This window comes from Oreochromis niloticus, linkage group LG15 (assembly GCF_001858045.2).
Source record: "Oreochromis niloticus isolate F11D_XX linkage group LG15, O_niloticus_UMD_NMBU, whole genome shotgun sequence".
In the NCBI taxonomy this organism is placed as follows: domain Eukaryota; kingdom Metazoa; phylum Chordata; class Actinopteri; order Cichliformes; family Cichlidae; genus Oreochromis; species Oreochromis niloticus.
This window is the reverse complement of record NC_031980.2, coordinates 12,502,818-12,520,090: the sequence shown is the minus strand read 5'-3', so window position 1 is coordinate 12,520,090 and position 17,273 is coordinate 12,502,818. Positions and strand designations below refer to the sequence as shown.

Below are 17,273 nucleotides of genomic sequence, written 5' to 3'. Positions count from 1 at the left end.
CTATCATTGTGTATAAAAATTCAGTGTTCATCGCACTAATGGTCGCATATTTATGAGTGGACACCAGTCAGAAACAATCGTTTATTTTGTTTCAATAAAAGAAAACAGAAATGGAGAGTTGAAATCAGATGTTATGCAAAACAACAGGATTACAAAAACGTTTTATATCACAATGGTAGGCTTTTAAAACATAATGAAAACTCAAAACTTTCCATTAATTATAGTAACAAATCTCCTGGGTTGTCATGTGATCATCAGTCTTCAGCCACTGATCTACTTCAAAAATAAAACGGCTGCTTTCAAAGTCCACAACGTCTTGAAATTCAACCTCCCAGGAAAATGTACATAGGGAAAAAAATAAAATTCACATAACTTTTAAGGAAACTGAAAAACACACACAAAGAAAGTTTTTCTACCCCGCGGAGTATTTCTCCATGCTTAGCCCACAAAGTCCCATTCTTCTCATCATAGTGTAACAACTTATAAACATGCAGGTTCCCAACCATGACCCAATTTTTCAGTATAAAGCCCAAAATGTACAATTTCACCCCATTTTTTCCAAGCCTCTTTTGCCAATGAGCATGATGTGAAAACATTCCCTTTGTTAAATGGGCAATGCAGTCTTTACAAAGAAAAAAAAGAAAGAAGCCCTTTTCATACATGTAGTCCTTTTAAGCCATTTGATGGCACATGTCAGATTCATAATTAAATAACTAACCTTATTAGTTTTTTTAAATGTATTACTTTCAAAAGGTAATGAATACGAATGAATTCATGTATGGCAAATGTCCTGCGAGATCAATGACACTTTTGCCAGTATAGCCGTTGTCACACACAAACTTAAAATGTTGGAACAGGCATATCAGGACATTGTGTAAACTTTTCTTTCTCACACGTAACACAAAAGCAAGCCTTCCATGTGGTTTAGGCGAGGGAGCTGCATGATAGCAATATCCTATAGAAAAGACACAATATGACTACTAAGTTTCTATGCACATCACATGAATTTTGTTCCAGGCTGAAATCCATTTAATGTCCAATCCAACTGCATCACACCTTTGTGTTCTTACATGCACCTCTCTCAGGTAATGTCAAGAAAGACTTCAGGCTGCAGTGCACGTGTGAAAAGAGCTTACGTGTCTGAATGAAAAAAGTGCCGTCGCTTAAGCACAGTGGTGGAACCATGTCTGAAAAGGGCTTTGCATTACAAATTACAAACACACACACACGCTGCCAAGGATGACAATTCCAAAAAGAAAATCCCCAATTTTTTTTCACATCCCCCAATTTTTTCCAATCTCTCTTCCTCATGTTTGGTACAATATGAAAGAATCCCCCCTGTCAAACTGACTTAGCCGCTTGCTGAGCCTGACGCCGCAAGAGGACGTATATCTTCTCCTTTATCCAGTCTTTGTTGTATGGTTGATATGTTTGAGTGTCAGCTCTATATCTGCATAAAAAGTAAAATATTTTATTGAAATGTGACCAATGCATCCAAAGGGAATGTTGTGTTGCATTCAAATTCATAGACAGCTAATTATACTTACACAAGACAGCTCAGATCTGCCAAGTCATCAATAAAGTCAAACAACTGACTAATGTCATAAGTAATGGAGGGACTGTTTGGATTCATCCTCTTGAGATGCTCTTCATACATTTTGCAAACACCTGGGGGAGAGGCAGATGACATGCTGAATGGAAGCAAAACAGCAAAAACAACAACAAAAAAATGCAATCCACAGGAAAAGGCTAAAACAGCAAAAAACAAAAGTAATTCATAGCGAATTACGGTGTACAGTATTCAGTGAAAGAGAAAGACAGGATAAATAAAGAGGGCCTAATAAAGGGAATAAAGTGATATACTTATACCCTGAAAACAAACAAACCTTTTGCGTCACTTTGAACATGAAAATAAAGCCAAAAAAGCTTTTTAAAAAAAGAAAGGAAAAAAAAAGAAGTGCACAAACAGCAATAGCTGCATACCGTTAATGTCACATCCTTTACAGAGAAAATAAAGTTAAAATGATGAGAGGGCACATCACCTATACTTATTTTGTGTAATAGCCTGGGATATTTATATATCAGAGCGATCTGTATTTATTAGAGCCATTTTGAAACATCCTGTATTTAACTGGTACATTAATTTGTTATTTACTGTTCTTACTGTCTTAAAGCAACTGTGACCACATCATTTCCTCTGGGATTAATAAGGTAGTTTTAATCTGAAAAGTGTATACTGCAGTTCAAGACAGACAACACAATTGTAAACACCTCTTACTTATCATATCCCTTTAATGCCTTTATTATCTGTAAACCCCATTACTACGTAATGGATAACTTGAGTAAATTCATGTATTTTTATCACAGTCAGTTCTGAATATGATACCAATGATTATTCTTTGTGTAAGTGAACCTTGATTAATCTCTGTTCAATAGAGCTTAACTGCAGTTCAAAATCCATTAATGTAGAGCCGCAAACACACGACATTCAAAAACAGATTTAAAACCCTTTGTATTCTTTATTACATTTTGTTGTTGTTGTTTTTAAACTTTTATAGTAAGCACAAGTTTACAAGTTTTTTGTGCTATACAAGTAGGATGTTGACATAAAAAAAATGAATTTCAGGTTTCCTGAGTCCATAGTTTAAAGAGTCACATAATTTAAAAAAAACAAAAAAAACATGTCCGTTCTCACGTTCTCTTTTTTACTTTCCAGAAACTAAAAAGTGATTACTATCAGTCTGTTTTTTTCACAAATTAGGCTTAACCACATAATCCCATACACAAACAATACTTGGTACTAGGATGAATTTATTATTTACTGGCCTATCATTTGTATGTATTTACTATGAGAAAAATATCCCTTAAAATGAATGAGGAATCACAATAGATGATGAATACAATACAATTACATCTGCTGCTACTACTTGTTACAACGAAAGTAAATATTAAAAAAAACTGCGAGATGAATTATGAATGAAAACATTAAACAGACTCACCCTCCATGCATTCATTAACTGACTCATAGTCAGCGTATGTGCGGCCCTCTGGTCTCTTGGTTGGTTGGACAAGCAAAATTGTGTGCGACTGTAAAATGATTGATAATGTTTAATACACACCGCCACGCAGTTTCTCTGTGTCAAACCAAATCACCTTAATCGGGCAGCTAATTAGAGGTTTTTTTTGCGAGTTTTTGAAACTTGTGTAACCTTCTGCCCAGACATTTTCCAACTCCAGTGTAAGGATGGTCATTCAGCTGCAGACCACCGACTTCATCAGTCTTTTACAAAACATCCAGCCTAACGTTACTTCAGCCACATCTCACTTTAATAAAAATATGTAATTTGATTAGATGATGAAATTAAGTTATAAGAAACACAGAAGCGGTGGGCAAAAATGCGTGTTTAACAAGAATTGCAAAGCGTTAGCCTCGACGCTTGTTAGCTTAGCTGTGTGTGATTAGCACAAGCTAGTGTGGCCTAAACTGAGAATTATTAGCTCTTTAGATGTAAAATAAAGCACACTTACCATCTCTGTTTTCAACGCAAAGCCTCGCTATTTACTGGCTATGCAAAACTGAAAAAAATCGTATTCAGCGTAACTTCTCAGTACCCCGTGCGATTTAGCTGTTTGGTCTAAAAAAAAAACTTAGGGGAAGTGAAAAAGAACTCTTCCGGTTGTAAAATTGAGTCCCTCCAAAGTATAGTTTTGGCTTCAAAATAAAAGTCCGATAATGCTACGGTAATGATTAAAAGGTGGTTTTTTTCAGTAGACTTTGTTTGTGAAGGTACACATTATTTATTCTAAATTCTCTCTTTTAAATTATCATAGACATTGTAAAAAAAAATAGATCCAGGTTGAAAAGTGTAGTCAGCAGAGAAGCGATCTAAAGGTGCCTTACTTTTTAATGGCCAGCAGGGGCCGAGTGCTTTGTCAGCCCCTGCAAGTCTCCTGCATAAAAGACTTCTGGTTGTACAGAAGTTTGTGGGAAATAAATTAATAAATTACCTTCCTAATGAGTTTGTGAGCTCACTTGCTAATTATTTCATGTGTAAAAAAATGTAAATCTAAATTGTAGCAATTATAGTGTAGCTGTTTACCCATTCACATAACATAGAAAGATCTCTCATTCATCACTGAGAGGACACACAAATCTCTTCAGGTTTGCATCAGGAAAGACATCCAGCATACATTTGGAGCTAGCTGTTGTGGTGACCCCTTGTGAACTTGGGAGCACCTCAGAGTAGCTTTTACTATTATCCTGCTTGTGTATTGACATGTCAGTAATGATGTCCGACAAGAAATGAAGATGCAAATAAAGCATTTTTTTTTTTTCAAAATTACACCATAGCTGAACATTTATTAATTGGATATATGATTCAATTTGAGTAATTACAAAGAAATTAGTTTTGTTTTAATCCCGACTTACAGGGCAAAAAAGCATACAATGACATAGTGAAGATCACAAAAACAAACTGAAAGACAGTGAAATCAGGGCCAAGAGCTATAACATTTGTGATGGTAAAAATGTTTAAATGAAATATATAATGTGGTTAGTTTTTCTTTTCTTTTTTTTCTTTATTTGGGGTGTACACTATAGGCTGCATTTGTGTACCAAAATCACTTGATTTTCTTCAAAGCGGGAGCATGACTGGGCACTTTTGGAGATATCAGTGGCATATGTGGTTATGGCCTTGCTCTCAGAAGGTCCCTGAGTGTCGCTCTCCTTGTAGTTTCTCTTGAAGTTGTGGATACAGGCACCCTTTCCACACCTCCACACTCTCGTTGGCATGCCTCCATGGACACAAAGTTGTTGGGATTGCCCTGGCAGCCTCCGTACCAGAACTCGGTACACTTGGCAGTGGCAGGATTATAGCAGAACCGGACCATCCAGGTTTCACAGGGGCCCTCATCACGAGGCAGGGAGCACACATTGCCAGTGGATGGAGGAGTGGGTGATGGGTGCTGCTGATATAGGAGAAAACAAAGCAATATATACATTATTTTTGTAGTGTGGTCTGCAGAAAAAGAACTGGAATTGTTAGACATTTTAAATGGTGAAAGAAAAATTAAGCGTTACATATATGATTATATAATTGTTTTGCAGAGACAAAGATACTTTCTTATGGTTGTTATTGTGAATAATGCTCTAAAAACACATGATATTTTATCCCTGTAGTGCTTCTAATTGACCTTATCTTTTTGGTGAACACTCAAATTTAGTAAACTTGGCAAATACTTTGTTACTAAGTGAAGGTCATCACCAGATTTATATACACAGCTGTTATATTATTCAGAAAGGTTAACTGTGACTGGCTCATAAAATCAGTTAATAATGTGATTCCTACCACAGTCTGGTACTCAGGACACCCAGCCTGTCCGAATCCTTGAGCCGGTGTCACCCCATCCAAACAACAGCCATACCTAAAACAGAGACGATGATTCTTTTTTTTAAATTTCAGTGTGAAAATTGGGAAAAAAATTCCTCGACACTTTCACATCACTTTCGTCTGCATTTTCTGTAAAATATTGTTTAGAGGTACTCATGTTACCTAGTGCGGACGCAGTCTTCTTGTGAGCAGCCCTGGTTCCTGGGCCCCGTGGCAGAGGTACGGCCATCAGGACAGCAGCCGTAAGGCGACTGCGTACAGTGAGGTCTCACCTCATTAGGGTAAGGGTCATACACAGTGTTTGTAGCTGGCCTTGAAACTAAAGCAAGTAAACAAATGAAGTCAAATATCCTCTATGCATGCGTTCCTTTCTAATTTTAAAAGCTTTTGAATAACATTTCTTAATTAGTCTGTGTAGGTTCATCCAGGTCATTCTTTGTAGGTAATAAAAGATTAGTCATGAAAAGTTTGTTGTTGCTGTTTTTATTTTTTTTTTAAAACAACTTTTATAATACAGAAAATGCTTCATAGAAGCAAAAAGAAATGGATGTGTTTGAGCTTGTGGCTTACCTCCGGTTATCTAAGATGGAAATTGGGCTAAACAAGTTTGGAATTTTCTGTTTGTCTATGAAATACAAGAAGGCAATGGGAGGGCAGCACAGTCATAGTCTAGACAGCAACAATTACAACATGCCAAAAGCGTACATTATCTTTATTGCGTGAAGAAACCTCAACTGTGTTACAATACTGAAATTACTGTCTGCGCCTTAACTTAACAAACTTTTATTTATTTTTTTTACAGTGGCTTTGATTTCACATATATAAAATGCACTCTGAGTTGTGAAACACTGCTATGTCTGTGTGGGTGAGTGTCTGTGTATGCACTTCTGCTCTAAATGTTCATTAATTCATTATTCAGCACTGTAATATCAGTTCAGTTCAGATTAGTTCAATTCAATTCAGTAGTACCAAATCACAAGAAAAAATGCCCGAAGGAGCTTTGTACTATAAGGCAAACCCCAAAAATCAAACAACCCCATATGACGAACCATTTTGCAATAGTGGGTAAGAGCATAGAGACAGGACTAAATACAGACTACGGGACAGAGAAGACAAAATTTGGTGCTGCAGTGGTGTGTAAACATGTGGGCAATGAAAAGAGGTGTGTAGTCTGTATAAGTTCTTGAAGCAGTCTGTGCCCTATAGCAGTATAGCTACGATCTGCTTCAGGGTCAGCCAATCCAGCCTCAACTATAAGCTTCATCAAAAAAGAACATTTTGAGCTTAGTCTTAAAAGTAAACTTCCCCCAAATCCAAACTGGGACCTGGTTCCCCAGGAGAGGGACCTGAATGCTGAAGGCTCTGCCTCCCATTCTGCTTTTAAAAACTGTAGAAACTACAAGCAAGCTTGCAGTCTGAGAGAAAAGTGCTCTATTGGGATGATATGATACTATGAGGTTCTATTACAGACAAGGGTGGTCTTATATTGTAGTGCCACATATAAAGAAATTTCATGCTCAAGCATGCAAAGAAAGATGGTAACATTTCTGCAAATTGCACTCTTCATACCTGAAGGTTCTTCTGGAATATGGGGCACAAATCCTCTAATAGTGCCTCCACCTGGCCTTGGGTCCTGCACACTTGGGACCGCTGGAAAAGAAACAAGGTTGACAATATAAAATAAATAAATAAATAAATAAAAGTAAAAATGATCAGAACTTGCTGCATTCAGATGTCACTCACTTTGCACCCCAGGGCAGCGCTGCATGTTGCATTCCTCCCTAGAATGTGGTCTGTGAGCTAACCCACAACGATCTTCAGGGTAGGGGTTCAAATCTGTGTCAAAACAGGCAACTCTCCTCTCTCTCACACCACCACCACAACTTCTTGAACACTGCGAGATAAACGAAGATAGTAACGCGGAAAGGAAAATAACACTTAAAGCTTTTTTTTTTTGCTTTCTGTTCCCTTACCAGGCCGTACTCTGTCATATGCCAGGTTATGCGTGTGTAACAGGCAGGTCTGCGGCAGGCCTGGACAGAAGGAGGTCGAACCAGTCCACTACATGCATGATCAGGCAGATGTTCACCTCCTGGTCCAACGCAAACAACTTCCCTTGTCTGCTGTCCTTCTCCACAGGTCGCTGAACACTGACCATCAAATGCAACAACTTAGTTAATATGTTTAACTGATTTGAGTTGATAAATACAAGCAGTGTAACAATCCTATACGAACAAGGTCATACTCTATCCAAGATAAGTGTTGTATCAGTGAACACTGTTACAGCAAAAAAAAAAATGTTAAAATGGCAAAGATAGTCTAAGTAGACATAACTACTGTGTTTTATTGTTTTTACAGATCTGAAAATCATAGTCGGATTAATATTACCTTAAATACTATCAACTTAAATACCATAAATCCTGCTCTCATTCTGTTTCATATCATTAGGATAGTTCAAATATGATAGTTTTTAACCTTAGGCGACATACCACACTGAAGCTGGACACACTGTACTCTGCAGTACATGGATGCATGTTGCAGGCCTGCTGACTCGGTGGCCGTTGCAGGCGCTGGGCAATGCAGTAAGTCTCGTCAACCACACGGGGGTTCACTGGGTCCTCAACTACACACTCCACACTACGATGCTGCATGCCTCCGCTGCACGAGGCAGAGCACTCGCCAAACACACTAGCTCTATAGACATATGTGAATGTCTCTCTTGGATGAGGAGCAGCAACAACAACCGGAGCAGAGGAGTGTACTGAGTTAGTGTCTTCATCCAAGCCCATAAACTCTCCACGGGTCAGTATCTTAAAAAAAAAAGACAAATTATTTGGAAATAACTGTTAAAAAAAGAACCAACAGGTATTATAAAAGTAAAAAGATAGACCTATAAATTCCCTTTTAGGAGAGTAAAATTCTCTATTACTAAAAGAAAACCAAAAGACTGCATCCACCCTCAAAGACAGGAGCCTAGTTTCCACTTTAAGGATAATAATAGAAATATCTCATGTATTCTTTTTCTGCCTTTAACTTTTTTTCTAAGTCTGGCTGACAAACAAGAGTTAGTTTTTTGCTTTGAATGATCTGCATCTTTAAAAGTAAAAAATATAAAGATGATCTTTTGACCTTATTTAGATTCATTTTTATAAGACCCTGCTCTTGGATCATTTGGTACATTGAAACCCAAATATTCAAACTAAGTAAGAGTTACATGCATAGTTCTAATCTGCAGCTCCAAATCTCACCCTGCAGACGCCATCCACACAGATATCACTGCGGCCCATATAGCACGGGGTCCCATCTACCACTGCAGTTCTGTGTCGGTAAAAGAAATCCTCTCCTCTCGGGACACAGTTGAGCTCACATGGATTAGCTGCTACAAAAGGTAAGGGAGTCACAAACCTGAGTTAATAACACTCAAATTTATGTAATATTGTTGTACATATTGTACATGTACCTCCATAATGAGGCAACCACGTGTAGCGTTTTCCATTAAAGTCCATTCTGTCAAACTGGGAGCACTGCTCCTCCCTGAAATCCCTCGAGCTCACCGGGCATTCCTGCATGACAGGAAAACAAACATATAAACAAGATACTATCCGTTTTTTCTTTGTGCAAGTATTTTAAATGGGTTTAAAGGAAAATTACATGTGTATTGCAGGTGCGGAATGATTTGGAGGATCCTATGCAGTTATGTCCACCATCTGACCTGCAGAAGGAAATGAAACAAATGGCATTGGCACACTCAAGTGTTAAAAAAGACACAAATTAAAAAAGATATAAGAAGAGTCTTTTGTAATATTACAAATGAATACAAAATTACCTTAAGTTCATATATTCAAAACACAGTAGCAATGAATATGAATATGAGGCTGTTTACTCCATGCATTTCTTTGCCCTACCTTGAAGTAATACATTTCCTGGTTCTCACTGCCACTCCTGTGCCACAGCTGCGGCTGCAGGATCCATAGGCTCCAAACTCACCCCAGTAGTCGTGGGTCGAACGTGTCAGCTAAACAAAGAAGAGAAACTCAAAGTCAGGCTCTGGAACATGTTGTGCTCTCACATGGGAGATCAGGACCCGACAGAAATCCCTAACTCACACTAAAAGCACACAAGACGCACCAAAAAAAAAAAAAAAAAAAAAAAAAAAATTAGCCACAAACTATCACTTATACATTACACAACATTTTTACAAACCTGTTCTGTCACACAACTAATCATGCTTGCACATCAGAAAATAAATAATTTAAGAGATCAAAGGAATATTTTCCTGTGTCATCGACTCATAAGGTACTGTTGATATGAATCTGTAATAATACAATACTATTAATATTGTTAACAAAAAAACTTACTGTAAAAGCAGGTACAGCCAGCAGCTGTAGGAGTCCCAGGACTTGCAGGATGTTCATGTTCACCTGAAGCCACTGCTGAACTACTGATGAGGAAAGCAATTAAGTAACACAACTTACAGTGCAAGAATTCCCATTTAACACAAATGATGTGCGTACAGTTCATTCATCCATTAACAGATTAATGTGCATCAGATGAAACCTGAGTCCCTCAGGACCCCTGCTAAAGTCTTAACAAGCATCTATTCCATGCAAATACAAATGAAAAATTGGATAATAAATAAAACATGTAAAATCTTATTACTGAATTACCCGATTGAAGTGAATTCCCAGCTTCTTGACCAGCTGCACGGTGGGATGTGCACTTCAGCAGTGACGGCAGGCAATGACACCCAGCATTTCTTCTTCTTCTTCCATCACCCTCTCACTGCTTACTGACACCACAGCCCATAAAGTGTCAGATTTCAACCACAAAGAGAAACACTGGTTTTCTATTTTTTTGTTCTGTTTTGATCGTAAATATGTTTCTTGCTGGAGCAGGATGTCTGAAGTTAGAACTCCCACGTACTGAGACTCATGTTGTTAATTTACATCAAGTCTTTTTATTCACACATTTATTTTTAAGGTACAGAAATTATGTAAATGTATATGTAATGTATAGATTCATGCAGAAATGGAACATCATCAAAGTTTGGTCCATTACATAATATAAAGAAGGCTACGTATGCCATCACATGCAATTTAAATATGTTTCTGCAACTTGCATATCTTAAAGTTGTATTATTTGTGAAGCGCACTAAAACGTGATCCAGTGTGAAAGAGAATTTTCCATTGATTGCTTTTTCTGAAGTGTCTCACCACTGATTGTCTCCTTCACACATCCTGTAACCACTAAATACAGACGAGTAAATCACAACAGGGGAGCTAGTGGGAGGTAAACATAGGTTTAAAGCTCTATTTAGTTTTATTTTAGCAAGAAACCACAGTGAAGCATGGCCTGGATGTGAACATAGCATGGAGGACAAGGAACACCGGGAATCAGTGAACATCAACATTCCTGTGCCAATAAGCTGCAATACTAGAGGAGCCGTTCAGGCTGACGAGAGTAAACTATATAATCAAAACAGAATGTGAGTATATAATAGTATATCATATAGGGGGGGAAATAATGACAGCAAGTTTGATAGTAAATCTTTAGTTAAATGCCAGCATAGGCTTTAAGTTATAGTCTCTTGTTATAGGTAGCTTTAAGTTATAGTGTCTACATGGCAATCAAACAAAAAAGAAAGGCAATAAAGTGTGCCTTTGTTGGGTTCATATTGTTAATGTTTAAATGAAACTATTATTTTATTACTACATTAAGTCAGTAATGTTATATTATAAAAATAAGAAAAAAAATCAGAATATTTGTAACTGTGGTTGCTAGACTTGGCAATCAGTGACAGAAATCTTCACAAAGAGAAGAAACTACAATTCAGCAACGTCAAACTTCAGCATCTCACCCCATCACCAACCCATCCATTCAAAATGTAAGCATGCAAACTCAAAACCCCAATCCCAAACACTCCACAAAGAGAAGCAAAATCTGCCAGTCACTTTTTGTCCCTCAAAGCTGCTGGTTCAGCTTCTGTGTTTGCTTCTCTTGAGGTTCAAAGGCACTCTTGGTGCTGAACAGGTTGTCCATTGATTCCACGATTTCCTGTATTTCTCGGGACAGCTCGGAGTAGCTCTCTTTAAGGTCCTCTTGCTGCTTCCTGAGGTCCGTTGCTGCATGCATCAGCTCAGAAGCCTGTTCGCTGCAGGTGGTCCTCAACTGCTCCACGTCCAAAAGCATCAGCTCCATGCTTTTTATCAGCTCCTCCAGACGCTCAGCAGTTGTTTCAAACCCTGATGTGTCCAGACTTCCTTCTTCCTTGGAATTGTCTGGAGCGCTGGCTCCTTCTTCTGGATTTGGTTCTGTCTCCATCCTCGTGTTGTAGCAACTTTCAATCACCTGATACTCAAGTCAGTCTTCAGTATAGCAGTTTTCTGGAAGAAAAGGGAAGCATTTAGCTGTAGCCAATGGCTGTGATAGGTTCAACTGCAAAAATTATTCAGTTTGGGTGAGAAATGTCAAAGATGCAGATCTAAGCTCTTCGCAGGGAGTGAAAAATGCATTTCTATCTATCATTAACTAGGCATATCATTCTTTTCTTTCTCTGTTTTTTGCTATATTTTTCAAGTAACTAATATTTGACAGCAGTATAATAAAACTGGAAATGCTGTTTTTGGTGTGCCACCCCAATATTTTTAGAGACTCCTATATGGCCACCCCTATGAAAAAATTCTGGAGGCGGCCCTGGGTGTATGTGTGCATAGTTGTATGTGTTTGTATGTGTATCCAAGTGCCCCTTCACTGGCATGGCTATACCAAGCTATAACCCCCTACTCCACCCACACCCACACTCCTTAGCCCAAACTACTGCCGGCTTAGATGAGGGACAGGCGGGACATGAGATTATGTGTTTCTTCCCTCCTCCCAAACTGAGACTATTCACTCCTTCGGCTGTCTGAGCAGATGGATTAACCTCGTCCTCTGCCTTGACGCACATGCACACAGTCATATGCACATTATAAGCCAAACTATTGTGAACACATGCAGCTGTACTACTACAGGTCAGTTTGAAATGCCACATGCCATTTGGATAAATGCAGAATGTGGCTTGGCCCATTATTTTTACATTAAGGAATTACAGGCAAATGCCAGCAGTTACTCTAAAAACTGCATATTGTTCAGTAGTAATGGAAACATTACAGATGAGCAGGCCAACAGTATGCACCAATGCACCGACGTGCTATCAATGCAATGTATTTTTGGGACCTCTCTAAAAGTGTAACGTGATCGTTTCACAGCCTGGACCAAAGACATCGACACTATTCTTTTACGTTGGTTATCCCAAAAATAAACAGCCTAAAATAAAACAGTGTATAATCATCTTCCCTGAGTTTTCTGGCGCAAACGTCAGAGAAGATCCAAAGAATGCTGGCAATAAACAAGAACGGGAAAACACAAGGGCTACATAGAAAAGGGAGGGAAAAGTATTGAGACAGGTGAAAACACAAGGAAAGTAATAATAAGACTTTGGATACGAAAATATTTTTATATTCAATTAGTGCTGTAAAACAAACAAACAACAAGTATTCTTTCCTATTTTTAATTTTTAGAAAAAGATTCGATTTTTAAAATATACACTCAATCAATTTTAAAGTCTTTAAAGAAATAAAAAGTTAAACGCATTAAAACAGTGACGAAATCCACATATTCAAAAATGTGTTAAAGAGCCACCAAAGGTTCCTACCCTTTAAATGGCTGTAAAGATAAGGAGTCTAGATGATGACCTCACCACCCTCGGTCTCTTATCAAAACATGACAACTTGCTCGATGGAGGCCAATGTCAAGGGGATACCCTTATTCTGAGAGTGGTGTAAAATACAAGGGTGTAAGTTTCAAAAGAAAAGCAATGAATTATTAATGAATCGGTTCAGGACACATTACCTAGACAACAAAGACAGCAGTTGTCTTGTTATAAAATAAACATATATATGTATATATATATGTGTGTGTGTGTGTGTGTGTGTGTGTGTAAGACTTTAAGCAATTACATTACATGTAAATTTTATGTACTTGTGTAATTTTGTTGCATAAGTACAATATAAAATGTTACATTTAATGGAATCTAGTCAAATTAAATTCACTTGTATACATACAGTTTATGCCAAGTACAGTTGCCTTAATGATCAATTATTTTAATAAATAAACCTTTAGTTTCATGTATTTGAATATTTGAGTTGCATTTTACTAAAAAATATATTGCTTCGTATTTATGAGGGTGCAGATTTAATTTTTCAAAGCAAAAGCTCACAAAAAATACTGGTATGACAGATCAGGAGGAAAAAGACCCTCATTAGTTCTTCACTAAAGCATAAAGAGACACAAACAGACAAAAACCGAACAATAAAACAAAAATCAACCAAAGTATTCATTATAGTATTCAACAAAACATATCAATAAACTTTTAAAATTTCCCAGCGAAATACAAGAAAATGAAGTCTTACTTGTCTCTGTGGTTATTTACTGAGCTTATCCGGAATGTGTCAACATGCAGACTAAAGATATTATAGATTATGTGTTAAGTATGGATCCCAGCCAGAGTGCAGCAGGTCTGCCCTCCTCCTAACTCACTCCCTCTGTGTCATGATGCCCTTAATGGTTCTATTTTGGGCTAAACCCTGCTGTACGTTATCAACACAGAACATTTAGTTGTAAAGGAGAGATACCTTTTACTTTTCAGAGGCAACATCATGATGAACATGTTCCAGTTTACTTTAGTTTATTTCTTCATTCACAACCACATTTTCAAAAACATGCTGGGACATTGTAAAATCATAATGGTTTGTGGAAATTTAATGCAATGATTTCAAATTCCGGTGATCAGTATATTTAAAATGGGACAGCATATGAAATGTTGAAACCCTTCTGTAAGTGTAAATGCTAAATACTAAGCTGTATTTTTCACAGTAACATGTTTCCTCATTCTTGCTTGGTGTAAGATTTCAGCTGCTCAGGAGTTCCAGGTCTCCTTTGGCATTTCATATAATGCTCCAAAGCACCCGGATCCTTACTATGGAGCCATAAAAATGTAATGCATGCAGAAAGTGGCTTGGCAATGTCATCTGAATGAAACATCACAGATGTGTACAATAGCCATGCTACGTGCGCCAATGCACCCTCGCCTTTATTTATTTATTTTTTTACTTTACAATAATCCAAAGAAACTAGATACTATGCTGTGTGTGTGTGTGTGTGTGTGTGTGTGTGTGTTTAGTGTTTTCACAAATTTAAATGTAATGCTGAAAGAGTTGAATGTAAAGTCAGTGTACTTCCAAACGTTTCCACATGATGGCGCTTTTAGCTAAGTTTCCATACACTTCTGTGGAAGAAAGGGAGGTTGAGATACACTTTTCCTGTATCTTTTATGTGCACCAACTCTTTTTTTACGCGTGCTTTATTTATTGTCCTTTGTGAATGTGAATTCTCATTTATAGTTTGCAGCGGCTTAAACTTGGAGGTGGCTGCCAACTCTATACGAGGTTGTGCATTTGTTTCAATGAGCTCCTAAAAACATTTAAGGACTAAAATGTGTAGCTTTGCATGTGTGGTTAGGTGGGCGCTCTTTATGTAAGTGCTGTGTGGGGGATCAGGAGTATGGATTATTTCACCCTGGGTCGTATTCAGAGAGGCCAGCCAAGCGTGAGGCAGACAGAAGAAAGGGGGCATTGTTGAGGTCTAGATGAGTGTCAGAGGTGCCTCAGAAAATAGATTCACTCTTGGAGGTTTAACAGAAACATACTTGCAACAACCCCCTGACCCTTCAGATGTCTGACCGTGGCTGAACCCCTCTTTACAATAGTAAATAAATGTATCAATTAACATAGCATTTGTATGTGGCTTATGTTAACTGATTGGTAGTGCGCTAACTGCAAATAAACCACAAAGAAACTGCAAAAAAAAAATAATTTAAAAACAAAAAATTAAAGAGGAAGAAACAAAGAAGTGGATTTGATCTGGTCTGAATAATAAGTTTATGTGAAAGGGGAAATTCCTGAAGGCTGATTTTGTTTACTTTTAGCATTAGGTGGCTGAGGTTTATCAAGTAAGGTGGTGGTGATAATATCAGTTTTCAAAACCTTGGGACTTTCTGGCACCTTCTTCATTCGTCTATCTGTCTAGTATTCAGTCTAGGTAAAACAATTTACGTGGATTATCTGGACGCACATTTGTCTCAGCCGTTCTGTCTCTGTCCTTATCTCTCACTGTCTTGGATTTGCACAAACAATCTGAACACAAACTCTGGATTTGTCTGCAAATGCCTTCAGAGAGGCCGCTATCATCACTGCTCATAAAGGAAGAAAAAGTTTCATGGCAGTGTTTCCCAACTGTGATTTATTCTCAAAATGCAGGCATAAATAGGCTCTTTGTCACTGAAGAAACAGGAAAGTTATGAGGCAGTGGCTCGCGCATGCCTTCGGTCCTTAGGGCCTTTGAGGGTCCAGGGTCTTTGACACACAGAATTCCTACACTATTTATGGCAACTCATTGGTGTAAATGGGCCAGAAATATATGGCCATTTTTAGGCATAGAACCCATTTTTCAGAGGCTAACATGTAATTAGACCATTCATGGCAAAAGGGGCAATTTCTCTCATTATTCCATGACAAATTAGGCAGATAAAAGAAATGGAGGTGATTCCAAATATTGAACTTCGTGGCTATTCATTGGAAGATTCAGGAGTGGCCAAATCAGCAATCTTCTACATTCTTAAAAAGAAGTGGTCTGCTCAGCAACACCAGAAGGACTGAAAGACTGAAAGACCACAGACGTGGATGATGACAGAATTATTTCCATGGTTAAGGAAAACTGCTTCACAACAAATTAAGAATGCTTTATAGGAGGTAGACATATCATAGTTTACAGTCTAGAGAAGGCTTCATGAATGGAAATAGGTCTGCAAAGAGGTTAAAACAGCTGTTGATGATGTGACTGCTGAAGTTGGAACGATGAATTGTGACATGTACAGAGCTATAGTCTCTGCTCACATTCAGCTAAATGCTACAAAACAGAACACAACACTTCACATTGCAAGTGGATAACAATCCAAAGCATACCGCAAAAGCAGGAGTTTCTCAAGGCAAAGAAATGGTATATTCTTCAATGACAAGTGGGTCACCTGAGCATGCTTTTCAGTTATTGACTACAAAACTGAATGATGAACAACTCACAAGCAAGCAACTGAAAAAGGATACAGTAAATCCCCTGATTACCTCATTGTATGCATACAAACGTGCCCAGTACTAAAAAGAGAGCAGAGGTACATCCAGAGCCCAACCCTGAATGAATGTTCATTTTACTCTGTGCTTGCTTGATGTGTGAGATAGAAACAGAATAAATACTAAATATATGCTTTGTCTTAGTCTTTACAGACTGTTTAATGTATTGGCTGGTTGATTAGGTTTTTGTAGATGGAAATGATCATTAAAAAATACACTAAAAACCCCTAATCAAGAAGGGAAAAGAACTGGATTTGAACTTTTTTCTCTCTTTTAATTCAAATTTTCATTTTAAGATTTCTTCCAACTGTCAGTCAACTCTGTAAAGGAGTTTCAGCTAAATATCTTATAAAGAAAGAAGCACTTTTTTTTTTAGATTATTACATTGTGAAAGAGATTTGGTCTAAAAGTGAAACAAAAAACAGCTTAACAGAGCTCCACCCAGATCCATCAGATCGGGATCAGTTTCCTTGAGACGGTCTCGTTTTCCGGTAAATGGGTGGGATTCCCGATCCCGTCCCCCCAGGGAAATACAAGTGCATGAATAGCTAATGTTCCAATCAGGCCTCCCCCGCTTTCATATGATGCCAGAGATTTTTTTTCTCCCCCTTAGAGAAACAATGTGAAGTCTGCTGGATACTGCTCAGAAACCTGATTGTTA

General features: G+C 37.9%; 2 protein-coding genes across 6 annotated transcripts; both read right to left on the bottom strand.

The window, feature by feature from the left end:
• Nucleotides 1-67: 67 nt before the first annotated feature.
• Nucleotides 68-3,699, bottom strand: erh (ERH mRNA splicing and mitosis factor). The gene is made up of 4 exons (XM_003458238.2): nucleotides 3,529-3,699; nucleotides 3,000-3,087; nucleotides 1,548-1,668; nucleotides 68-1,450 (listed from the first exon to the last, which is right to left on the bottom strand). The coding sequence occupies exons 1-4, from the start codon at nucleotides 3,529-3,531 to the stop codon at nucleotides 1,342-1,344; spliced, it is 321 nt and encodes a 106-aa protein (XP_003458286.1). The 5' UTR covers nucleotides 3,532-3,699; the 3' UTR covers nucleotides 68-1,341.
• Nucleotides 3,700-4,323: 624 nt separating this feature from the next.
• On the bottom strand, nucleotides 4,324-10,200 carry paplnb (papilin b, proteoglycan-like sulfated glycoprotein). Of its 5 annotated transcripts, none has more exons than XM_025898573.1 (13): nucleotides 10,058-10,200; nucleotides 9,749-9,828; nucleotides 9,296-9,405; nucleotides 9,042-9,102; nucleotides 8,851-8,953; nucleotides 8,639-8,769; nucleotides 7,880-8,200; nucleotides 7,364-7,540; nucleotides 7,134-7,284; nucleotides 6,960-7,040; nucleotides 5,553-5,709; nucleotides 5,349-5,424; nucleotides 4,324-4,968 (listed from the first exon to the last, which is right to left on the bottom strand). In XM_025898573.1, exons 2-13 carry the CDS (start codon nucleotides 9,803-9,805, stop codon nucleotides 4,687-4,689), a joined length of 1,707 nt encoding a protein of 568 aa, XP_025754358.1. In that variant the 5' UTR covers nucleotides 9,806-9,828; nucleotides 10,058-10,200; the 3' UTR covers nucleotides 4,324-4,686. The 5 variants fall into 5 exon arrangements, with proteins under 5 accessions (XP_025754358.1, XP_025754357.1, XP_025754359.1 ...); XM_025898572.1 differs by having other exon boundaries at nucleotides 9,749-9,831; nucleotides 10,058-10,197; XM_025898574.1 differs by having other exon boundaries at nucleotides 4,324-4,965; nucleotides 9,749-9,831; nucleotides 10,058-10,197.
• Between the last annotated feature and the right edge of the window lie 7,073 nt (nucleotides 10,201-17,273).